The sequence below is a fragment of the Protopterus annectens genome, chromosome 17.part0 (genome assembly GCF_019279795.1).
Source record: "Protopterus annectens isolate FY-2018-M chromosome 17.part0, PAN1.0, whole genome shotgun sequence".
Lineage (NCBI taxonomy): Eukaryota > Metazoa > Chordata > Ceratodontiformes > Protopteridae > Protopterus > Protopterus annectens.
In genome coordinates, this window is record NC_056751.1 from 140,215,121 (window position 1) to 140,242,092 (window position 26,972).

Below are 26,972 nucleotides of genomic sequence, written 5' to 3' on the forward strand. Positions count from 1 at the left end.
GACCCAAGAACATAAAAGGAATATGCACTGTTGCCCTGCATATGGCCTTCCAACATACACACCCAGAGTACGACTACACATTGGCCACTTACAGCACTGAGTCTTTGGCCTAGTACACCAGGCCCCTTTCTCACCTCAGAATGAAACATAGTATCTTCCAGAGCCCCTTATAACACAGCAAGTGCTTCTTAAACAAATTTTCTTGCACGTATGGCACATGTCCACACACAGCTCCCAGGGAAGGTTGGCAGCGTACTTCAATTCACTACACCTTTCTGGTAAGGTAGTACTGCCACCTCTAGAATTATTGAGCTTAGAAACCCAACAGTAACCATAACACTCTGTATTAATAGACCAATATAAAACATAAAAAAATAATGGGCTGAGCAGTCTGGCCTTAGAGACCGATGCCACAAGTTAATGATCTAAAGTATACCTCTCAACTATCCATATTTTGCAGAATGTCTAGATTTTTGTCTCATATTTTTGGTCTAGTCTTTATATAATGTGTTTTTTCTGGGACTGACACCACTAAATAATGAAAGACATTTGAGTTTCAGGCTTCATATCCTTCTGAAAATTAATGGTAATGAAAACCTGTTCTAGCAACGTCTTAGGTTTATAGCTCATAATCCATCCCTAATTCTGGGCCTTTGTCACCCCCCCCCCCTCACACACACACACACACACACACACACACACACACACACACACACACACACACACACACACACAATTATTTTTGGCTCTGTCTAGATTTTGGTAACCTAAGAGATTGTGAGGTATGACCTAAAGTGTTACTCTTTCCTCAGTTAATAAATAATACCTAAAGAAATACCAGCCACAAGACCTTCTAAGGAAATAAAAATATTGCTTCTACATTAAAAACCGTATTAATTAAATATGCAGAGGTAAATAATTTACACACACACAAAACAAAAATGACTCAGTTGTAGAAGACAGTAGTTCAAGAAAACCTCTAACAAGGATATAGTTATCTCTAATTGGAAAGGATACTGAACCCTGCAATATGGTAAGCGGTGAAATATACAAAGCAGAATTGCAGACTGTAAACTTGTGTAGATAAGGTCATCAAGCTCTCCCAGGCAAAACCCGAATGACTACACAGGTTTCAGTTCCAAATATATATATTTAGCTTATCACTTTTATCCCCACAGAAACTTCAGTTATTTCCCACACAATTGAAAGAGTAACAACAAACAACATTTCTCATGCATCTGTTAACTGTTCATGTACTAATGACTGTTCCTTTTCACAGTTTTGGGCTTAGCCAGTCTTATAATTGCATTTTTATGGCCCATTGGCTTCCCGATTCAAAACCCTTTTATGGCATAATTGCTTACAGTATTCTTCCAAAGAAACTGCAAAAAGTTGCATTTTACATTTCATTTATAAGTTCTAGTAATTTTTTTTTTTCATCTTTTTTTTCATATTCACATAGAAAGGTCATGAGGTCATGCCTTGGTATCTGAATTTTGTTTTTGAGAAGTTGACTTTACCACCTGTTGAACCAAGTAAAACAGTTCTCACATTTTTCTTGGAGAAAATTATCTATTTGCAGTAACCTTAGCAAAAAGGGGTTTTCTGATTCAAGCCTTCAAACAGAATCTCCTTGCATTATGTACCACAAAGATTGTGTCTGTGTGAACTAACCCTCTGTTTATGCCAAATAATAGCCAACAAAAGGAAGCCTAAAGCAAGAGTATCAGTTTACTTGTATTTTCCCAGTATATTTGAATGGAGAAGGGTATCTCTTTAGATATCTTGGATGTTCACATGAAATTGCATGTTTTGTTTTAGATAGAACAAAATAAATGAGAAAGACTTCTAAGTTGCATTTTATGCTCCAGGCAAGGTGGGATTTAGAATATCTCATCCCTATCTCAATGTCTCTCAGTGTGTAATGTTTTGTTATGAAAATTTTAATAACTTTTACTATTCAAGACTATTGGCCACTCAACTAGAGTAGTAGCTTCTTCTCAGGCCTTTTCCAAAAATGCATCCTTGGATAAAACTCATGCAGCTCCAGTATGAGTTTCTCTGCATACTTTCAAGAGACCTTATAATCTGAATGTGATTTCCAGCTCTATGTACTTCTTCAGGGTTACCATACTTTCCTCATGTCACTCATAAGAAACAGCTAGAAACTCTGTCTTGCTGGTTTAAGAGGATGGACAGGATCACCTCAGAAGTGAACGTTATTTACTTACTTTGACAGATCCTAGTGGTCAGTGCCCATCCTCTTCAGCTTGCCTAGGCATCTTCTCCCTGCCAGGAGGCATTTTCTGTGGAAAACCTTTGCTCATGTGTGGCATCCTAGATCTGGAGTGTAAGGAAAGTAGCACAGAACATTATGAGACTTGGGTGAAGAGTTAGAGATCTGGGTAAAGTCTGAGCTGAATTGAACCTGAGGCTATGTCTTAATGGTTGAAAAGCATGGGCATATATCACCCATATCTATCCTTTTGGTAAGTACATAACTGTCATTCATTTTTATTGTCCATCCCTGTGTGATGTATCTTTTCTTTTAGTTCCCAGTCTTTCACTATGCTATAATGAGAAACATAAATTATTAGACTTTTTAAGAAACTTTGCTGCAGGTGAAGAAAGTTGGGAAATAGAGGTCAAAATGCAAGATTAGTTATCCTTCTTGCCCAAGTCTGCATTCTTTGAGGTTAGTGCTTCAGTATCAGTGCATTAGCTTTCCTCCAGATTGTGTTAATGCTAGAGATAAATTTTGAGACCAGAATTAATTTTCCATCCCAATTTATGCGTGAATGTATGCTTTTCTGATGGCTATATGTAGGCTGCTTTGCTGGACTTAATAGTGACTTTGGTAATGCAAGTTTTGTTTTGCAGCAGAATGGTTCCCTGCTGAGGTTGCTTCTTCATTTCTAACTACACATTTTAAATACCGTAGCCTGTGGCACAATAGTGTCACAGTGGGCACAACACAGTAAGTACCCATTTCTGAACAGCTGTCAGTCATCTCAATGACTGTTTTGAAATGCTGGTCTCCATCTGTTAGATGAAGTCCATTTTTTAATGAATGAAGCTATTTTTTTTTTCAAAAAGGTAGGTATCCCTGTTTAGGATTATCTGCTGCATGGTGGTAGCTTAAAAGGTAGGCGCACCTCTATTTATGAACATCTGCTGTACAGTGTTAGCTTATTACTTTGTCATTTCCGGTACAGGGCACTTGAGATGCAGTTTTGGTTTATTGGGTCTGCAATTATTTATTTATTTTTTCATTTGAAAACCATTGTACAATTCTGTGTAAACTCCACACTTGACTTGTTTGGTCTTCATTTATTTTATTTTTCATTTGAGAAGCATTGCATGATGTGTTAACTTTGATACCCCAGTAGCGTGGCGTAGTGTATGTAACTTGCAAATTAAACAGTAAAAGTTATGGGAAGAATATAGAGTAACTGCATAGATAGATTTTTTAGATATAGAATTTTACATTTCATGATTTTGTGTATGAGGCAGTAATTTGTTAAAATATTGCATACTTAACTATTTTAGGAATATTAGCATCAAAAGCACTATATGAAAGTGACTGATAAATCTTACTTGCCATAGGATTTTCTAAGATGGAAGTGAAACCTCTAGACCCTGCATTTGTCTCTGTTCAATAGAAAATAATGATTTGGTCTCTAAGTTGTATTTATTTATTTTTTTTCAAAGAATCTGGACACAAGAAGCACTCTGGCTATGGGAAGTAAGTTTACTGCTGTGGACTATATACAGGTAAGCAATATGGTGTTTTTCCCCTTTCTCTCTCTGTGCTAGAGAGAGCTAAATGAGTCATCAGTAATTTACATGTGATAACTATCTTAAAGCAAATTCTGATAAGCACACTGTTACATTGCTATGCAGTTCAGTGGAGCTGACAGTAATGTTCTTGTAATTTCATTTTCAGTTAAAAACTTAAGGCAGGTAATTAGTTATGCACATATTTTTTATGAAGTGCTAGCAGATACTGTAAAGTAAATGTTATATATCTATTTACAGTTTATGTATTTCTTTAAATTTGCTAACTAAGGTAGAACTCTGATCTGCGTATCATGTTCAGCACTCACAGGAAGCTGATACTTATGCTATACTAAAACATACCTCAATGATAAATTTATGATTGTAGTTAATGTACCTTGTAGGAAACGCTGGTATCCAGTGAGAAATTCCCAGAAATCAGTAGAAATCTACCCAATCAATACAGTGAAATGAAATGGAATAAATAAACAGCAAGCCATTGACACTATGGGTGATGGTGATAAAATGAAATAGAAGTGAGCAAACAAACTGACAAAGTTAGGAGGCTGCTTTTGGCAAAAGTAGATGTTTTGTGGTATTAGCCATGTTTATTATATTTAGTGCTGTATAAATCTCACAGCAAGTTGTGTCTTTTGGGGGACTGTAAAAAAATAACTGAAGCTGCCATAAGAAAAGTGACAAACATATTCAAAGAGTAGTTTGAATTACAGGCGTGTTTTGGGAAATTACATGTTAGAACAGAAAGACCCAAATACCTACTATATAAAGTATTATACAGTAACTGCACATATCAGTCCCAAAGTTTAACTTCACAGTGGATGGCCTCAAATTAATGTATGGGGATCATATCTCTCAACCTGGAAACATCAGAAATCTGGACAAGGCCCATGAAAAATAGGTACAAATCTGAACGCTGATTAACATAAAATTTGCATACATAATTACCTAACCCCGTACACTCCAGTGGAATTGTGGGATACCAAATTTCAAATGCAAACTGAAGAACAGACAACCAAAATATGGCACCAGAATCCCCCTGCAGGTTGCAGTCATTCCAGTGTCCTATTACCTAGCTATTTTGCCCCATTTACCATAAACACTAATGTGTATACTGCTTTACTTCTACAATGATTGTTTGGATTTTATTTTTACATTTTATAGCACAATTCATAAACACTAAGATATCTGCTAAACTGTCTCACAATGAAAATAGACGGCATTAAAACTTCTCTGCCCTTGAAACTCTCATTCATTGAAACAGCATTGAAACCCACATTACATCCAAAGAAAATGTATCTGGCCAGTGGTGGATAAAGGTTACCTTTGGCCCTTGCACACGCAACAAAAAACATACATGTGTTCTTTGGTACACCTTCCTGACTTTATTAAATTATATTCCTTGTGTAATACAGCACACTTGTTAGACTTACAGTGCATTATAAATTTATTATTTGAACATTTTTCCAGTAGGCAATGAAACAAAATGCATGAACCAATGATGACAAAACTGCCCAGTTCACATTTCCATCATAAAAATCTGTTTACACACATATATATAATATATAAAATATAAAAATAGAATGACAGTAGTGTAAGCCATGGGTATCGTGCACAGCTTCTCGAACTTATTTTCAATTTTCAGTTTTTTCTTGACTTACTCTGATTTGTATTATCAGACCAACTCAATAACTGTAAATGCACAACAAAATAAACTAGGTGAACTGCATGATCTGAAGTAGTTAACTTCATTTGATCAGCAACCTGTGGGTATCAGACCCGTCCTCGGATCCGAGGCGGCAGCTTTCCAAGCTAAAAGATCCGAGCTCTCAGCTCCTCCCCCTTACCCATAATACCCTGCTACCTCCCTCCAGTCCTCAGATCTCATTTGCCGCGGCTTCTGACAGCTTTAAGTGATGAGCTCTTGGCGTTGGTGAGTGTGTTTAAAACTTTTAAAACCTTTAAAACTCTTTTTCTTAAATATTTTTGTGTTGTGCGAGTGTAGTAGGCCCTTAGTGTTCTGTCTCTGTATTTTTCTGTATTTTTTGTGGTAAAATTAGTGTCTAAATTTAGTGTTCTTCCCTCCCCTTTATTGTGTGTGTGTGTGGGCACGTGCGATGGCTGAGGGGCCTAAGGCCATTTTTTTCTAAATGCACTGAGTTTGGTCATAAGCTGCCCCCAGCAGATGGCCACACTCAGTGCGTTCTCTGCCTGGGGGTAGCCCACTTGTCTTCCGGCTGCCAAGTGTGCGCAGCCTTTAACCCCCGGGCTGTTAGGGATAGGAGGAACAAGTTAATCCTTGCGGGACTTTTGCCCACAGATTCTTCTTCCTCCTCTCCCTCAACGGCACCAGCCATGGCTGTGGCTGTCCTGCCTTCAGTTCCCCCTCCCCTGGCTGGGACTCAACCTCCCTCTGTGTCCAAGGGAGAGGGGGACTCTTCTACAAGAGAGAAGAGGCATAGGGACAAGGATCGGCATAAGAGCCACAAGAGGCGGGTGGAGTCTCATCCCTCTGCTCCACCACCTAAAGCAGTTAGCTCTCCGGATCTTCCCCCTCTCGGCTCCGTTCTCCCCGCTTTTCTCTGGAGCTGGAGGAGGAGTACCGGTCTCCCTCTAGGTCATCGAGGCGGCCTTCCCAGCCCGCCTCGACGACCTCTTCGAGGTCCACTAGAAGTATGTCCAACGCTGATTTGGACCGGATGATGCATTGATTCTTGCAGGCCCAGATGCAGATGGGGGTGCTCCTGCCTCCCCCCCCCTCCGGGGGGAGCTCGGCCCCTTTCTTTGCCCCAATTGCTCCTTCTCCGATTCGCTATCATGTTTCGGAGTCTTTGGATCCGAGCCGTCTCGGAGCCGGGGAGACGGCGCCGACAGTGGTGGCTACTTTGACGCCGACTGTGCCCTCGAGTGTGTCAGATCCGACCTCTCGGAGCCGTGAGCTGAGGTTCGGATCCACAGGGGTGTGTGTGTCTTCGGCTCCATTTTGGTTGGAGCACACTCCCCTTTCTGGTCTGATCGCATCGGCTCCGACACTGGTCCTCACGTCGGAGCCGAGAGGGCTACTCTCGGAGCCAGGGGAGAGTGGTTAGCCCTCGGCTTTTGATGTGGTGGAGAGGGTACTGTCGAGGAGTTCCAGGTCCCCGGTCCGGGCTGCAGATCCACCCCTCGCTCCCTCGCATTTGCGCCTATCTTCCATCATCCAGCCCCAGGGACAGCCTGCGCTGGCGCTCCAGTTGGTTCCCGTAGGGGAACAGGACCCCGTTGGTGAGCCGCCCTCAGACAGTCCCACCGAGGAGGTCGCTCACAAGCGAAAGTGCAAGAGGAGGCACTTCGACTCCCCTGAGTCCCTCACGGAGGACACTGACTTAGAGGAAGGGGAAGGTTCCCCAAGGTCACCCCCTGAAGATGTCGCCTGAAGACATCTCCTTTGGAGACATTATGGAAATGCTACGTATTAGAGGGGGGTGGTCAGCCCAAAAACCTTTCTCGGATGAGTATGTGTTTCTGGAGGCATTTGACACAGGCCCGTCTACCTCTTGGGTGTCCTCCCCCGGCTGATCCCCTGGTAAACTTGATTAATACCAGGGCTTGGAAGGAGCCGGACACCGTGAAGCCAATCCCTAGAAGACCAGACAAGATACTCAGCCCCCGACAAACAGGCGTGGAGTAAAGGTTCCCCAGTAGATGCCATGGTGGTGGCAGCTGCCACCAAGAAGGAACTAGCACAGGAAAGTTCCTCGGTCTATCCTCCTGATAAGGAATCTGGGACGATGGACTGCATTGGAAAGCGGATGTTTGCTTCAGCCACCTTTTCCATAAGGGTGCTGAATTATCTGGCACACGTCATCAGGCTCCAGCGGGATTTGATAAAACAATACGCTGGAGCTCCCCCAGAGTCCATGGCGGCCGAGGACAAACGGACCTTCTCGGCTCGCATGGCCACTCTAAAGTCAATTTCTAACACTTCCATGCGGCTTCTCTCCCATGCCACGAAGGGAGCGGCCAGAGCCAGCTGAGCAGGGGTTGCCTTGCGGCACCACGCCTGGCTTCACCTTTGCGACTTTGCGGAATCCTTCAAGGCGTCCTTTGCAAATGCTCCCTTTGACGGTTCTATGCTATTCGGCAAAGCCATCTGCGACATGCTGCTCCAGAGCGAGAAAGACGGGAAGACACTCTCTGCCGTTGAGATCCACTTCTCTAATCCTCAAAGGTCCTTTTCAAGGAACCAGAGAGGACAGAAGAAGATGTGTTTCCGGAAGTCCCAGCAGTCCCGTCCCGCTCTGGACCCTTTGTCCTTCAGAGGCAGAGGAGGACAAGGTGGACGCCGGCTCAGAGGCAGAGGGGGGGGGGCGAAGAATTTTGGGTCCAGAGAACCTTTCTCGGACTGGCCTGCACAGCAGCCCTGAGGGCTTGCCCGGCTGTCCCTCTCTGGAGGCAGTTGGGGGGGTGTTTTTCGGAGCACCTACAAAGTTGGGAGTCCATTACTACAGATCGTTGGGTGCTCCGAATAATATCCAGGGGTTACACTATTCCCTTTCTGAATCTTCCCTCTCTAACAAAGCGCCTTCCCAATGTCCCACCCAATCAAAGGGAGGCGGCGGCTTCAGAAATATCGAAGTTGCTAGAAAAAAGGGCCATCCAGCACGTCCCCCCAGAGCAATCCGGATTGGGCAATTACTCCAGGTTCTTTTTGGTGCCAAAAAAGATGGGGGACTTGAGGCCAATTTTGGACCTGTCAACTCTAAACCTGTTCATTGCCAAAGAGAAATTCCGGATGGTCACTCTGCAATCTATTCTCCCTCTCCTATAGGAGAATGACTGGATGTGCTCCATAGACCTCAAGGATGCGTACTACCACATTCTCATGGACAGGCGGTCCAGGAGGTTTCTCCGCTTTCGGCTAGGAGCCAGTCATTTTCAGTTCAGGGTTCTCCCGTTCAGCCTCACCACAGCCCCCAGGGTGTTCACCAAGGTGAAAGCAGTTGTAGCAGCCCACATGAGACTTCAGGGGATTCAGGTCTTTCCATACCTGGACGACTGGGTCCTCACCGCCCCCACCAGGCATCTGCTCTGCTCCACCAGGGATTATTCCCTATCCTTGGCCCAGCATCTAGGCATTACTATAAATTTTCAGAAGTCGTCTCTTCATCCTGTGCAAGTTCTGGATTTTATAGGGGCCAGGATAAATATGCTCCAGTCCAAAGCCTTTATAACAGCGGACAGGTTGTGCAACTTGTCACTCCACGTAATGGCGCTCCTACAGTCCCCAGCCCCACCTGCAGAATTGGTCCTGAGAGCCCTGGGTTCCATGCCGGCAGCCGTTAGCCTTTCACCTCTAGCACGATTGCACATGAGAGTACTTCAAAGGACTCTTCAGGTTCAATGGTCTCTCCTCTTTCACCCATTGGATTCTCCAGTTCCCCTGAGCAGGGTTTGCAGGAACTCCCTTTGTTGGCTCCATTCCCGAGAGCTGCGGGAAGGGATGCCATTTGTGATGCCTCAACCCCAAGCCACACTGACCACGGACGCTTCTTGCCTTGGGTGGGGAGGCATTCCATGGGCATAACCGTCCAAAGCACGTGGACCCCTTTAGAGACCGTTCTGCATATCAATGTCCTGGAGATGAGGGAAGTGCTTCTAGCATTGCAAGCCCTTCAAGACCTTCTTCCTCTGGGGACTATTGCAATTCAGACAGACAACATTGCAGTAGGTCTGGTACATCAACAAACAGGAAGGAACCAGATCTTACCCTCTTTGTCGAGAGGCTATGAGAGTTTGGGACTGGGCGATTTCCACCAACCGCTTTCTGGTAGCAACGCACATTCCTGGTCGGGCCAACATTCTAGCGGACAAGCTAAGTCGCTCGATCCTCACACCTTATGAGTGGTCTCTGAACCCATCAGTAGCGAATCAGATCTTCCTCAGATGGTGTCAACCTTGCTGCGATCTTTTCGCTTCTCCTTCAAACACAAAATTCAGCAAGTTTTTTGCTCTAATTCCCCCAACAGGGGAGAGCCCCAGAGACACTCCAGTTCATGCTTGCCCCCCCCCCCCCGGTGGTCTTTATGCTTATCCTCCTCTTCCACTAATGACAAAATTTCTGCAGAAAGCTAATCGGTTGGGGAGCAAGATAATCCTCATAGCCCCGTTCTGGCCTTGCCAGATCTGTTTCCCCTACCTACGGTCTCACAGCAAAGTTCCTCCATGGGTCTTAGATCCCATTCCGGATCTGATTTCTCATCCTGCGGGATTACAACCTCCAAACCTGGATGACCTCAAGCTCACGGCTTGGTTGATCCAGTTCCACTAATAGCTAGGACTCCCGGTATCTCGTCTCCCGTAAAGTCTATTCTGGTGGCGGCGCATAAGCCTTCTACCAGAAAGATCTACAGAAGTAAATGGAAGCGTTTTTCCATCTGGGCCAAACATAGGGATTTAGACCCCTTTACTGCTCCCATTCCAACGGTTCTTGAATTCCTGTCCCATATTTTCTACCAAGGAGCTAGTGCTTCTACAGTCAAAGTCCAAATGGCAGCCATTTCCCATTTCTACTTAGGGGATAACCTTGGTCCCTTAGGGTCTGCTAAGATATGCAAAAACCTTTTTGAAAGGCACCTTTCTGTTAAAACCTCTGGTCAAGAATGCGGTTCCCCCATGGGACTTAACCTTGGTTCTTCAGGCATTGACTGGCCCACCCTTTAAACTGGCTGCTTTGGTCGAGTTAAAATTCTTATCTTGGAAAATGGCCTTCTTGATTGCAATTACTTCAGCCAGGAGGGTTTCTGAGCTTCAAGCCCTTTGTATGAAACCCCCGTATCTAGTTTTCCATAAGGACAGAGTGTCTCTCAGGAATAACCCTTCTTTCTTGCCTAAGGTGGCCTCCGAATCCAATATCAACCAATCCATTAATTTGCCTGTTTTCTTCCCCAACTTTCAGAACAAAGGGGAATACAGATTGCACTTATTGGATGTGCACAGACAATTGCATTTTTACTTGCACAGGACAGCCATTACTCAGAAATCGGATCAACGTTTTGTGTCTTTCGCTAAGTCATCTTTGGGAAAGCCTATTATGAAAGTTACCTTAGCTAGATGGATATCCCACTGCATCGTGCACGCTTATTTAGCCTCCGGCCAGCCTGAACCCTTAGGGGTCCATGCCCATTCTACCCATTCTATGGCTACTTCTGCAGCATTCTGGTCGAGAGTTCCTCTAGACAACATCTGTTCAGTGGCTACTTGGTCCTCTTCTCATACCTTCATTTCTCATTATAAGTTGGATCTGATATCCAGAAGTAGGGCAGCGTTTGGCTCCCCAGTGCTCCGGAATATCCTTCCTTGGACCGCCCAAGGTTTTAGGTAGCTGGGAACTCTGTCCTACAAGTTGCTGATCAAATGAAGTTAACTACTTCAGATAAAGAAGTTATGGACTCACCATAATGTTCCATCTGAGTAGGTAACTTCATTTGTCTGTAACCGATCTCCCCCCCCCTTCCCCCTAGCCTGTTTTCATGGTAATATCTATGACGTAAGGTTTCCCTTTGTCATGCATCAGGTTAGTGTTCCTCTTTCGAGGGTCTTGGTTTTTTTTGTTTTAGGCAAACTCGATCTGAGGACTGGAGGGAGGTAGCAGGGTATTATGGGTAAGGGGAGGAGCTGACAGCTCTGATCTTTTTGCTTGGAAAGCTGCCGGCTCGGATCCGAAGACGGATCCGATACCCACAGGCTGTAGACAAATGAAGTTACCTACTCAGATGGAACTTTATGGTGAGTACATAACTTCTTTTGTTAAGACTTCCAACAGACCCTCTCCTACATTCATCCTGAAGCATCAAAATGATCATTGTAATCCAGGTGCTGTTAACTGACCACTCTTGCTTCTCCACTGTCTGCTGGAAAATGTACTGTACTTTTTTAAAAATATTTTTCTTATAATGCAGCTCAGAAACATAACAATTCTGATTTTCTGTTCCTGAATTTGGGTTAATGATATTTTTTGCTCTTTCCACTGAGGTACAAATGCCCTTGTGCATGACATTTTCTCACTTCTGCTGAATCTGTAGCTACACCCTTGACTTGTTACACACACCCCTTTAAAAGTACAACAACATTGTACAGTATTAGCAATGTGTCTACATACTGTGGGAGTAGAACCCACAGCCTTCTGCATCAAAAGCAAGTATTCAGCCTATCACTTCTCACCATAGCTCTCAACCTGTTAGCACAAAAAAATTGGACAGAGCTTGACAAAACTGTTGCTGAAAGGAAAAGTACTAAAACTTGAGACAACAGAGTGTTTTATGAAGATGATTATTCACTGTATACTAGGCAGAAGAGAAACATGTTTATCCCTGCAATCGGGAAATGTCAAGAGGCAGGTATGAATTTCAAACTGCTGTATCCAGCTGTCTTTAGAATATTTTTCCCTAGAAGATCAGTGATATTTTTTGGTGTAAAACAGGCTAAGGAGGAAATAGTTTATCCAACAAACAGTGAACAAGCAAACAGAAAGGGACTCTGATTCTCATACTTCTGACAACAAAGCCCATAGAGAGACTTTGCCAGTGAAACTTTTTCCAGTGAGAGAGGAAAAAAATATATAGGCACTGTCTAGAAAAATCAGAGAATCAGAAATACTTTGGACTTAAAACAGACCCTGGTTTGGGAACTGGAGATGATCAAGAAGAAGACCAGCAACACTGAAATTGGTGAATAAGTGGGAAACTATGAAGCATCAATCATATAGGGTATAGAGATCAACATGTGAAATATGGTTTTGAAAAAATGGTTGTGATTGACTGGAATGTGTTGTCATTAATGTTCAGAAGGATACTAGATGGAATGATGAAGTAATTGTAAAGTAAAATAGTTCTTAGTATTCTTATAAAATTGTGATGTAAACTGCATTTTATATTGTAAAGCAGTTTTGCATAGAGTGCAGTCAGAGGTATTTTAAATGTGAGGTAGGAAATCTTATCAGTGACTGCTCTATATGTTAAAGATATTAAACAAGCACGTACCACTTTTTTAGTTGTAAAATGTACAGGCCTATACTGTAACAAGATAAAGGTCATAAGTAAGTTATAGTCAATATAATGTGATTTAGGGCTTCTGAGTGGGCCAGATGAAAAGTGTATTGATATGTAGAATTAAAGTTGTAATTCCTTTGTTTTAAAAGGATGAATATCTAGATTAATGTCATTGATTTAAACTGTAGACAATGTTTAAAGCAAATAGGCTTGAAAAATGCAAGGTATTTTGAATGTGCGAAACTATTGGCTTATTTTTTCTCCATTAGCAAAATGGTCTCAGTGGAAGAAAAGAAATCTGTAGGTGCAAGCAATTAGTTGGGGAAGTATAAGCATTGTATTCTGAGTGAATTTTACTAACATTCTTTAATGTATCTGAAAAGCTGTTGTTTGTTTAGTTTTTTTTCTAAATTGCTAACTGCATTTACTTGGAGACTGACTGCAGGTACAAGTAATTAATCTTGAGTCCTGAGCACTCTTTGTTGAGAGAAATGCAACATTTTAACGTACAGTGACAAACAGTTCAATGAAAATGATGTTTGAAATTGCGGAAAGTGAACAAGTTGTAGTAGCCTTCCCAGCAGTCTTAATACATTTAACAGAACAATTTAAAGGTATGCAGTGTACTTTTCTTAGGGCTAAAAGTTAATGTTTACTGAAAGCATGCCAACTATTTCTGACATCTGGGAGGGGAATCTAAATAACAAAAGAACAGATTGCAATCAGTGTACATGGGAACACAGCTTGTAACGTACTTTAGCACTGGCAACCTTCATTTTAGATTAGGTATTTCCTATAGGTGCAGTCATCAATTTGAAGCAGGTACTGCTTACCTGGGGTGGGGATTAAACTTAATTTGTTGAAAATGTACATAGCTTGTGTGTTTATTCTAAGTTAAAAGAGTTTGGGTGATTCTGAAAATTTATTAAGTTTTTTTTATCTGAGTGTTTTCATTGAAACAAAAAAGTGATGAAAATAAATGTGAAATAGGTTCAAATGGAGAGGAGAAGCAACTGCTCAAAACTCATCCTGCCAAACAGTATATGCATGTAAGCCAAAAGCTGGAAATGCACATTTAAAAGAACTGTCATGTATAATAGGTGGGAATAACATTGTTCGTAACATAATGTATACATTATCCATGGTATCATGGAATGTAAATGGCCTTATAGGTATAGACAAAAGCAAAGATTATTGAACTATATTAGGAAATGTAAGGTACAAATAGCAATGTTGCAAGATACAGATTTAGATAGATATGAACATGTGAATCTAACAAAGATAGAATTCCAGGATGGACATTCAGCATAATATCAGGGGCAAATAAAAATTTGAGGTGTAATAGTACTAATTGCTAGAGGGGCAATGATAATAGATGAAGTATAAATACAATAATGGTAGATTTCTGGTAGCAAGAGGCTACTAGCAAGGGAGGAAGATTACACTGACATGTTTATATTCCACCAAAAATGATTATGGCTTAACTATGAGTGAGGACTGGAACTGATTTGGAATAATGAGGATATTTCAAGAGAATCTAGAAGTGAAAATGTAATATAAGAGGGTATATTGCTGAAGAAATATACGAGGATGCTTGGTATGGCAGGTGTGAATTCAGTAGTAGGAATCCAGCATAATTTGCATATTACTCCCCAAGGTGCAATAACTGGGTTAGACTAGATAGAATTTATTTCATAGGAACATGTATATTGAAAGCTTTGATGCACATCCAATAATTATTTCAGATTATGCACTGGTAAAACTAGGATAAACATGCAGTGTCATCATCTTCTCTTTCGGCTGTTCCCATTAGGGGTCACCACAGCGGATAATCTGCTTCCATTTCTTTCTGTCCTCTGCATCTTGCTCTGTCACACCAACCACCTGCATGTCCTCTCTCACCACATCCATAAACCTTATCTTAAGCCTTCCTCTTTTCCTCTTACTTGGCAGTTCCAGCCTTAGCATCCTTTTCCCAATGTACCCAGCATCCCTCCTCAGCACATGTCCAAACCAATGCAGTCTCTCCTCTCTGACTTTGTCTCCAAATCGTCCAACCTGAGCTGACCCTCTAATACTCTAATATACTGATTCCTAATCCTATCCATCCTTGTCACACCCAGTGCAAATCTTAAGATGTTTAACTCTGCCACTTCCAACTCTGACTTCTGCCTTTTTGTCAATGCCACCGTCTCCAACCCATACAACATAGCTGGTCTCACTACCCTCTTGTAGACCTTCCCTTTCACTCTTACTGTTACCCATCTGCCACAAATCACTCCTGACACTGTGACACTCTTCTCCACCCATTCCACCTGGCATGTACTCTCTTCTTCACCTTTCTTCCCCACTCACCATTACTCTGAACTGTTGATCCCAAGTACTTAAACTCATCCACCTTCGCCAACTCTACTCCCTTCAATCTCACCATTCCTCTATCCTCCCTCTCATTCATGCACATATATTCTGAAGGGCATCCAGTGTAAAACCTCTGCCAAATAACATATGCGGACAACAATAAACATGCAATGTAATGAAGTAAAAATGAGATACTGGCATTTTCCTACTTGTTAAAAGAGAGGCATTTAAGGGATTGATAGGATTGGTAGTAGAAGTTATTCAAGAATTATGAGAACAATAATTTCTTCAGAAGGGATAGCTAGTGAGAGAACTAAAATAAAAATTGAGTTTAAAATGTGGTAGAAGCAAGAGATATGGAAAATAACTAATAGGAATTATTTAGAGTGGCTAACAAAGGTTAAGATATTGCAAAAAGAGGAGAATCTATCAGAACAAGAAAAGGAGCAACTGGAGTGTTCTAAATGGAAAATAATGGAGTATTAAGATAATATGCATGAGTTTAGAAAGGTTGCTGTTAAGCAGCTATTTTTGATAACCCCAGAACACAATTTTTAGCACAATGACTTGGGCAACATAAGGAGAAAAGGTTGCCACCAAACACAGAAAGCTATTAAAGTTGGCTTTATTTGCAGATAGTATTTATTTTATTCTTCATAAATCCAGAAAGGGATATTTCAGTGTTGTGAAATATGTTGTGACAGTTTCAAGTCTTTTGGAATATGAAATTATTTAAGATAAAACAAAGGCTATAGCAGTAAACTGTGTATCCAGACATGAATTAGTTCAAAAATACCCATTTTTATGGAGGCATGATAAGATGAAGTACTTATATGGATTAAAAAGGATTATGTTATGGCAGCCACAGATATGTGGGAAGATACTAAACAAAAGATACAAACATTGAGAAACTGGAAGCTTTTGATTATGGATAGTAAGATACAAGCAGTGAAAATGTGTTCCCTCCAGTTTTAAGTATAGGTTAGGCATATTTATTTAGGAAGGCAAGAGGGTAAGTGTTAAGAGGGATAAGCTGATTTTCCCCATAAAACAATATAGTTTAGGATTACCTTATTTGAATACGTATTTTTGAGGTATACATTTAAGGCTCATGTATGTAACACAGACAGAAGACTGTAAATCAAAAGTCGAAAAGGATGACGATGAAGAACGGGAGTTGAGGAATAATAAGAGTATAATTTTGGATGCAGCTTCTTAAGGAGAACAGCAGCAAAAGCACAGAGCACTATATTCACAAAGTTCCAGAAAGTGTTCTACGAACTAGCCAACATTGGAATGGAAAAAGAAGTTTTTTGCCCATAGGGATGACAGCAAGTATGAGTATAAAACGCGTGCAAGAGGAGTTTGGAATTTACTAGAGAAAACTGGCAAAAGATCCAAAGTATTAGGAGAAAATAACTAGAGAGAAAAGTGTAATAGAGGGGATGAGGCTAAACAAAAGTTTGGATTGCAGGTTAGCGATTGCCTTTCCTTATCAGAGTATAGGCAAAGAGAAAGGAATAGAGAAGTGCTAAGTGCAATATCGACTCTGGTATCATTTTTAGTTGAACTAGAAAATAAATACAAAATCGAGCAACACAGCTGTAAAGCAAATTAAAACTATAATTTATTAAGCAAAAGTGAGTGCTTTCACAGCAAACTGCTGCTTCATCAGACTTTAAATCAAACAACCATATTTAAAAACAAAAATCCACCAGTGACAAACTACAATATCACATGACAGCTTCATTCATAAAACCAAGCCCCAAAACCATTATTAAAATCAATGAAACAAGTTCCTACTTTTGAGATTAAATTTGATTGAAACACACCCATTCAAACCTGGGAACATATCTGCATTTAAAGTAACAATCCACTGTAGTTCAACACATTCTGTTCGATTCACAAGATCCAAGAGAGAGACAGTTGGAACCCCTGGGGTGAATTTACAGTTATCCATCCAATCGTCCAGGGTGTGTTTAAAGAAGGTCCATGAGTTGTTCTGACATGAAGTGGGAGTCTGTTCCAAAGGTGTGGGAACCTCTGGGAGACAAATCCGTTCCTCCAGCAGGCTCTATTAATGTCACATACCAGGTTAAGGTCTTTAGAACAAGTAATCTGTGTGCCATTTGACTTGCGGATATTCAGCATTTCCAGTAAAGCAGGATCAGAGATTGCTCCATACGCAAGGCAGAGATAGCCTCTGAGTAGTCTGTATGAAACAGAATAAAGTGACAGTGATTTCAGCTGATCCACATAGGAAAGATGCTGAAGATTTTGAATTTTCCTTGTGAGGAAACTTTGTGGTCTCTCCAATTGCTGTGGGTGCTTGGAGGGGTACATACCAAAAGGGGCGCTGTACTCAGTTATTGATCTGATGAGGAAAGAGTACAGGGAGGCTATAACTTCTTTTTTTCTGGAGGCAATGCCCTTACTTAAGAGATGGGCAATATAGAATGCCCTTCTTACCAGTATGGCGCTATGGTGATCAAAGCACCACTGAGTGCATACTTAGGGTGTTGCTGTTGATGTGGTAGTTAGCAGGAACATCGCCCTTACTTTTTTGCATTGTGTTTAAGGGCTTGACTTTGGCACCAATCATTTGTTTGCATAAGACCCTCTTGTAGGATGTTGACATAGTTTGGAGATTCTGTGATCGCTCCCAGTTTGCAGTCATCAGCAAACTTTGTCACCCAAAGACCTTTAGTTTTTGCTTGTACTTCTGAGAAATAGATTCCAAATACTAGAGATAGAAAATGCTGGAGATGTGATGGAAAAGAGAAGGGTAACTGGCAGTATTTTTTGGTGAATGATAACAGGGAGACTGGTAAAGATGGTTTAAGTTATAAAAGATTTGGAACATTTTAAAAATTCTCTTCAGAGTACTCTCTCAGATGTGTTGGTGGATCAAATGACTGTAAGGAAGGAAATTATTCTTTTAAGCGAGGATGCAGTATCTGAATTGCCTATATGTGACATGGCCTTGATAAGTTTAATGCTGTTGGCTGCCAAAAAAAGCAATTACTACAAAATGGAAACCAAAAGCTAAACCAACTTTAATTGAGATACTGAATATGTAAAGGAGGTAAAATAACTAGAAGTGGGGTCTTTAGAAAAGGAAAGAAGCAAATTACACAGAAATAAACTTTGTTTGTGGGAAATACATACAGATTAATTTTAAGGAGGAGTGACATTAAAGGAACGGCATGAATTATGCAATTTATGAAAGGTTGCAGTGAATAATTATTAAAAGAAAGAAAACATATGCAATGTATAATGCATGAGTATGACATATTAATAGTGTGCGTTTTCTATTAATGTAGGAATGCCTGTCTTAATTGATCATTTAATAAAGGTGTTTAAAGAGTTATGCTTATTTACATTCATTAAAATAAGTACTGATTTACAAATGTACAATTATCTTTTCTCTTTCTTAGATTAAATCAGTCCTCTTCTTTGAGACATCCACATTTTATTTTCTTTAACACTTTCTCTTTCCCCATTTGTGAAGGGAAAAGTGTAAGATGGAAAAATGTTCAGTGTATATATATTTTCTATTTTTGGAATGCAGCTTGTTTTAAGATGAATCCTGACAACCTGGGCTTGTTTAGTTTTCTTCCATTGCCCAATATGAATATTCCCTTAATAGCACTTGTGTGATCACCTTGTAGTAGTACTATTAGACCTTCCACCCTTTACCCCCTTAGCCCTCTCTGGCCTGTCTACCTCAGATTCTGACAAATATGGAGGGACAATTTCCTACAGTTTTCCCCTGCATGTCTGGTTCATATGACATCATGAGACAGTGTAGCAACTGCCTCGTTTACATGGAAAACCTTCTGCTACTACCACCTAGGAACACAATTTGTGAGAAATGCAATTACATTAAGAAACTAGAGTCTATGCGCTCTCCCTCACAAGCCAGTATATCTGGCACTGAGAAGGTTGTCAACACAAACAACACACCTACACAACAGATGCCCATATATGCAGAGGTCCTCAACAAAAACATACCCAAATAAGAGACCTCTGAGGCAAAAACGCATGCTCACTCCACTTCCCACCACACCACACATAGTCCACACACCTGTATCTCACAGCCACTAAGGCCTAAGCATAAACTCAACATATTAGTCATAGGAGACTCCATTGTGAGACACACAGATGTGCCTCTTACCAGGCTGGATAAGAAGAAAGTCATGCTTAGTTGTTTGTCAGATGCCAGAATCTGCCATATCACTCATGCACTCATATCTCTCAGCAACAGGTACTATTGTGAATGACTTGAGACATACCTCCTTGGGCTATATGAAGAGAGACATGATCAAGATCGCTGAATATGTGTCCCAGGCAGGTATGTTCCTAGCCAAAAGCAACATTTTACCGTTACCCAGAATGATGCCTCAGTACAAACAGAAAATTATTGACTTTAACAATTGGCTTAGTTTCTGCTGTCACTCCAATGGGATCCAGCATCTGACAGTATGTGAAGACATGATCGACAGACCATGATGCTTTGCCAGAGATGACCTGCATCTATCTCCCTTGGGCTTCAGGCTTCTTGCATAAGCTCTTGCTTCCCTCAATGCTTTTTTAGGCAATGCCATGAGGTCAAAACTACAAACTTGAATATTTCATCAAAAGACAAATTAAAGGTCATGCTGCTAAATGCTGGGAGTCTAAACATGAAACTGCACTCATTGCAAGCATTCTTAACACTGGAAGATGCTGTCATTTGTGCAGTCACAGAAACCTGGTTCAAATGTGGAGAGCACCCCATCCATACCAGGTTACTCATCCTATCATACATTCAGACCCCAAACCATGGGCAGCAAAGTAAAAGGAGGTGGAGTTGCAATATATATTAAAGACATGCACACCTCTAGGCTGGTCAAACAGTATGACTCACAGGAGACACTCCAGGTGCAGTTAACCATTGACAAAGACCCCTGTTCAAATCGTAGCTAGCTACAGGCCCCCAACTTTGACTCAAGATGCCCACTCCACCTGTCTGGATATCTTCGAATCTATCAAGATTCAACCCTTTACCCTGATCCTGGGTGACTTTAACTAGCCAACCATAGATTGTAAGTACAACTCATGCCAAAACACAAATGTCCAGAGATTCCTTGATTTCGTCAATGCAAATGCCTTGGACCAGCTGGTTGACACCCCCACAAGAGGTGATAATATTTTAGACTTGGTATTAACCAACATGATCCCTGCAGTGCCATCCTCCCTGGTAAGGTCCGACCACAAAGCGGTCACTTTCAAAGTCACCATCTCCCTTGAACCCCCCCAGCTAGGGTCAAACAAAAAAAAACTTCTTCAAAGCTGATTACAACCTCCTGAGGGAAGTTATAAACAGCTTCCCAGCCCCTTCCACAGGAACTGGCACATATGTCCAAACCTGCACCTAAGTACTATACGAGCATTTATATAGCTGCATGGAATCAGGAATACCAGACAGGACAAAATCCTCCTCCTCAAGGAAGAGTAAACCTGTCTGGTGGACATCTGCAATAAATAACCTCTATAACAAAAGGGAAAAAAAAAATGCTGTCCAGGACCAAGAAGGAGCAGGTGCCTAATTGGGAACAATCTCTCCTTAGCCTGAATAAGCAAATAAGAGCACTAGTGAAATCCTCCTAAGCAAACTTCGAGTCCAGACTGGCCACATCTACTAAAGACATTCATAAAGCCTTCTTCACTTAATTCCACAATCTCAAAGTAAGCACTCAGATCTGCTCAAAACTGGTAGTCAAGGACACCACATACACAAACACCGTAGATATAGCCAATCTGCTGGCAGACAGGTTCAGTGAAAACTTCACCTCTCTGTCTCCCCATCAATAAATCAGGACATCCCCAACACCTGCCACCATCCCCTTATCTCTGGGGAGCAAGTCATCACTGCCCTCTCAAAGGCAAAAAATACAGCCTCATTGGGACCCATTAACATCCCAGGCTGCATCCTACATGAACTCTGGCAGGAACTTGCAGCACCATTAGACATCCTATTCAACCAAAGCTTGAGTACCGGTTTCATCCCAGCTGAGTAGAGGACAGCCACTGTCATCCCTTTGCACAAAGATAGAGCATCCACTGATCCAGGAAATTATAGACCCATCAGCCTAACTAGCCTGATCTGCAAGGCCATGGAGCGGATTATTATGGACCTCATTAACAAGGAAATTGGCAACCACCAAACACTCAATCCCACACAGTTTGGTTTTGTCAAGGGGAGGTCATGCCTGTTATATTAACTTCTTTGAGAAAGTCACCAAAGCCATGGACAAGGGGAAGACTGTGCACAATGCCTACCTTGACCAGGCCAAAGCCTTCGATACTATTCCCCACTCAGGTATAATAGATAAACTTTCTCAACTAGGCATCACTCTGTATGTTACCAGATGGGTAGCAAACTGGCTCACTGATAGAACCCACCTAGTCAAAATAGGGGAAGCGACCTTAAACAGTAGACCCATAATTAGCGGTGTACCCCAGGGATCGGTCTTTTGGGGCCTCTCTTGTTTAGGATATACTTTTCTGAGGTGCAGGCCAAAACTAGTGAGCTGTGACTGACCAAGTTTGCAGATAACTGCAAGCTGGGTGCTTTCATCAATTTCCCCTAGTGATGTGGACATCTCCAAAGAGGGTCTCATCCAAACAAATGACTAGTCTTAAGTCTCAAACTCAAGTAACCATAAGGGCTGCAGGAGAACTAGCACACTTATTTAGGGATCCAGTCTCCAAAACTAAAAGAAATATGTTCATTCCAGCTAGGAATGTATTATAGGCATTTCCCTTACCCTGAATTATGTTGATTTAAGGCCTGACTGATATCTTCCATAGGAACACTGTATCAGACTACTCTTGATACAGTACGATAGCGCACTTAAATACATTCTCCATAAAACATGTAAGGTAGGTTGTGTTTTGTGTGTGCCAGGGTGCAAGGGGGACAGCAGCCTCCCTGAATGTGGTTTTCTGATTTTTAAGAAGGGGGACAGAGGGTTAGCGGCTGCAGTGATATGCATTTCAGTCCTATGTGTTGTGCAGTTGTATAATAAACAGCCATTCAGTAATATAAATTAACAGACATTAAGTAATGTATATTAACATTTACACCTACATTTGCTAATTATATTGCATTCATGTAAAATAATAGCAACTATTGCAGTATAAAAGATTATGTATTAGTAGCGGTTGATCATGTGAAGCGGTATATTAAGTGAGTTTCTCAGATTGATAAATCATGTGATACTTAGAAATTTAAAGAAATGAAGATGAAGGAAGGAACTAATATTGTAATTATGAAGTGAATATAAAGCAGGTTCATACATAATTATATATGGTTATCATAAAGTTTATAATAGAAGTACAGAGGTGGGGAGAGAGCTGTGATACAAAACTATGTAAGTGGCCTGGAGATGCTTGTAAAACTATTCAAGTATTAAAGGCTGATTGTGGGACATAGGATTCTGAATAAAGAGGAATAGTTTGAAGATATGGCAAACTGGAGATAACAGTGGCATTTATCCTGGAGGTATGCTAGATAGTTATCCGATTACTGCAGATCTGATTTAATTGTAAAATATGTTTATGCTGTCTTACTACAGCTGTACAGTGAAACAATGTTGGAATAGTGCCATAATCATTCTGTGATGTGTAGTAGTGTTCGATGTGTATTTTCTGCATTTTTGCACTTGTAGAATTATGTATTTATTCAACCAGTTATGTGCTGGGTGTGTTTTATATCATCAAATGATCACATCATTTGACACACACACACACACACACACACACACACACACACACACACACACACACACACACACACACCCTGCTAATTATATATACCAACTTCGAGATCCTGAGCTTGCACTACTGTGGAGAAAGGGCAAATTTCCTGATCCCTACTGTAATGCGAACTCAGTCAGAATGGTTCGACAAATGGCATGTTCGATAAAATGCTGTTCGATGATGTGAACTCCGATGTAATAATAGGGACCCGTGTTTTGTGCATTTTTGTATTTGAAAAAAAGTGACAGATTTGTGCAGTCATTTAATACTTTTCTTCATGATAAAGTTGTGTACTTATACAGTTTGGAATGAAAGAATATTTCTGCAACCTTGGTATCTTCCTGTAGTCATTTACATATTTTTCAGTCAGTACCAGTGACTCCTGGAAGATCAGAAGGCTATGGGTACTTTTTCCACCTCAAATGCCTGAATTAATTTTTTCCACTACTGACACTGTACTGCAGCATAAGGGGTGCTGCACTCCTGAGTGTGGCATCCTCCTTTTGATGAGATGTTAAATCATGGCCTTCGTCTACCTGAGCTGGTTGTAGCTCAGGTGGATGCAAAAGATCCATCAGCACTTAGTGAAAAGAGGAGGGGAATTCCTTTAGTATCCTGGCCAAGTTCTCTCTAATCAATATGAATACAACCTCTGGTATCCCCTGAAAAGAGGCCACTGGCCTAGAGGGGCTAACTTGGTCAACAAAGGATGAAATAAAAATAAATAAATAAAAATAATTTTTGTACTTGAGAAATGATGCATTTGTGAGAAATTTAATACACTTTTAATGATAAAGCTATCAAAATAGTTTGTCATCTGAAATACTTCTTTGATCATTGCCTGTGCTTTACATATCTGTCAGTCCGTGATAGCAGCATGATTAACATTTGCCCAAACCTTGCCAAGCGGTGGTGTACAAATTTCCAGAAGAGAGCTGTGTGCACATTATTCATTTATTCAGGTATGGATTAGGAACATCTGACATGAATATGAATTTATGCATGACAAGATCCTGTTTATAGCATAGCACTTAAACTGAATTCTTTAAATACTCTGGGTCATTCAGGTTGGTAAGTAGCTAGGAATGGTAAAACAAATGCATCCTGTAAAGGCAGAGTAAGTGTACAGTCAGACATAGTCACAGAGACATCTTGAATAAAGTGAATTCCTTTAATATTCTGGATCACTTAGTTTGTGAGAATCTAGGAATAGTAAAACCAATTCAAACTGTAAGGCAAACGGTAAATATGTACAGTCACAGAAACATCTTGAATACTGTTATTCAGCTGTAACAGTGATATTCTTAACTACTCTGAATTACTTACCGGATTGGGAATTTCCCAAGAAAATACCATATACAAATAAATCTCACTTCTGTGGCAGTGATTCAGTCTTTTAGGAAAGCACTGCTAGTTCTCAGGAGTAGAGCAAAGCAGGCGGTATTGTGTGAAAATGTTATGTATAACTAAGAAGCAGTTAGACCCAATAAAACAGATGAATGAAATGGTTACTGATGTAAAGCAAAATAAAGATTCATATTTGTACTGGTCTTAAAGCTCTAAATCAAATTATTAAAAAGAGAGTTAAATAAGACCATAATATGAATGACAAGTCAGAAATACATTGGAAATATCATAATGTCAAATGGACTGAAGCCAGGCACAGAAAAAGTCAGAACAGTTTTACATGTGCTAAATCCAGAAGGCAAACAAGTTTTACAGATATTTCTAAGAGTGCGGCAAGATCTTGAAAATTTTGTATCTAATGTATTTGAGAACTATTCCTCTAAAAAGCTGCATGAGCAAGCTGTTGTATGGGACTATAGCCATGAACAAGAAAATTGTTTTAAAATGTTAAGGAACTGCTTACAGATTCTCCAGAGTAAAAAGACCATGATATGAATAAGCCAGTTGTGGTAAAAGTAGGTGCCAGTCAGAATGATACTGGATGTATGATCCTTCAACAGAATGTCCAAGCTGCATATGGGTGAAGAGCATTTACAAATTCACAAAACAGATATGACCCGATAGATAAGGCACTGTTAGCAATGGGATATTGATTTGAAAAATTCTCTGAATGCATCTGTGATAAAGGCATTTAAGTAGAAACAAACCACAAACCCTTACAGAGCATATTGAAAAAGTCTTTTTTGCAAGGCACCTATGGGATTGCAGGGGTGTTACCTAACTTATGTAGGTATGATCTGAAAGTGAAATTTATAACAGTCAAGAAAATATATATACTAAAAAGTTTGTATATTTACCAGAAGAGAATTATCTGTTAGAAAGTGAAATACATATTCTTTGGTTGATTCCACAATTAGCAATGACAGAAAAAAATGTAAACTTAATGCTACAGTAACTTTGAAATGCAGTTATTGGGAGAAGTTATACTGTAAGGGTCGCAAAAATCATTAAGGAAAGCAGTTCTGGTTTTTTTTTTCTTTCAAGGAAGAATTGTTTTGAGACCAGGGTTTAATATTCAAAGCCAACAAAATAATAACTTCCAGTAAACTGACAAGATGAATGATTGGGAGGCTTTATGAAGAAATGGAAGAGCAAAGTACAAAGAAAAGGGAAAATATGCAATATATTAACCAGGAATGTTGGCTCAAGTAGAACAGGTAGATCAGGGTTATATTGTTCGTAATCCATACAAAAATCCAAAAAGAAAAATGTTAGCAAATTTGCAGATGATTGCAAATTAGGAGTAGCCATAGAATACCCTACTGACACTGATGATGTCCTTCCATTTCACTGTTGCAGTGTTCACCAGTACACCAAAGCCTTTAGGTTGCTTTAAGATATGCCGCACGTACCATCCTCAGAATTTCTTTGCCGCCAGTCCAAACGCCATCTTTTGATCGTCAGTCTGAATGCGCACTTTGTTGCTGATTTACCAAGCTGTTCTCAGATAAGTTGGGGTTTTTGCTCTTATCTTTTTTTCCTTTTGTCTGTTGTTTGTGGGGTTAATGTCATCCAGAAAGGGTAAATGCTAGTGCAGGAGACAGATTCCCAATAAAGGCCGTTATGAACAGTGCCTATTTTGTCTTGGTGCTTCCCACGACCATATGTCCCTGTATTTAGAGAACCAACATCTTAAGCTTTGAGCGAAATATACTATGGAGGGAAATTCCTGCTCGGTGGGTCAGCCATCCATGAAGAAGGACAAGAAGTCTAGGTCTGATTCTTCCACTGTACCACCTCCACTGGATGTCTCTCCTGAGGCTAGTGAAAGCCTGGAGGATCACCCAGTTCCTCCATTAGATTCTTTTGCTGCAACCACTTCAGAGGCTGGCATGGATCCGACCTCATGCATGTCCTTGGAGGCCAGATGTTCATTATGGATGTTAAGGGGGAACCACGGCTAATTTATTACCAAATACCGTAGGAGTGTTCCTCAGCTTTTGGTTAGAGAGGAAGTTCCAGCTATGACTGTCGAGTATTGTCCTGCATCTAAGCCTTCTATGTTTTACAGGGCAGACATCCCTTTGCAAAAGAAACAAAAAAAAGCATGTTTGTCCTACTTCTAAGGACTCTGAGTGAATGACAGAATTTCACTTTGGGTTTGTTTAATGCCCTTATGGCTTTGAAACCTCCTCAATGAGTTTCTGTTCCTGCTCCACCTTGTTGTTCTACTCCTCTTAAAAGGCCTAGGGAGGAAGAAGTGGATTCTGTGCACACTGTGCACATTTTTTGTGCAGATTGATTAGTACTAGGCTAACTGCCCTTGTGGGCCATTTTCAGCCTAGCCAGTTACCCCATGTGAGAATCAAACCCTGCACCTTGTGTTTGTAAGGTAAACACCTTAACCATTATGCCAACATCTCACCTGATGAGGAATCCCTTACTTATTCATCCCAGATTCGTTCTCCATTAGACTGTGGTTCTGAGGAGGAGAAGTGCACTAGTCCTGACACTCCCTTTGAGGAGATTTCCTTCAGGGACACAATTTCCAGGATGATGGAATTTTTTAAATGGGAT

At 40.9% G+C, this 26,972-nt stretch overlaps 1 protein-coding gene across 1 annotated transcript in view; it reads left to right on the forward strand.

Moving 5' to 3' along the window:
• Nucleotides 1–26,972, forward strand: part of LOC122791413 (fatty acid amide hydrolase-like) — a 1,249,544-nt gene that overhangs the window by 975,710 nt on the left and 246,862 nt on the right. The window contains exon 16 of the mRNA XM_044059161.1: nt 3,712–3,774. Within this exon, the coding sequence (XP_043915096.1) occupies nt 3,712–3,774 (63 nt within the window). The remainder of the gene's footprint in view (nt 1–3,711; nt 3,775–26,972) is intronic.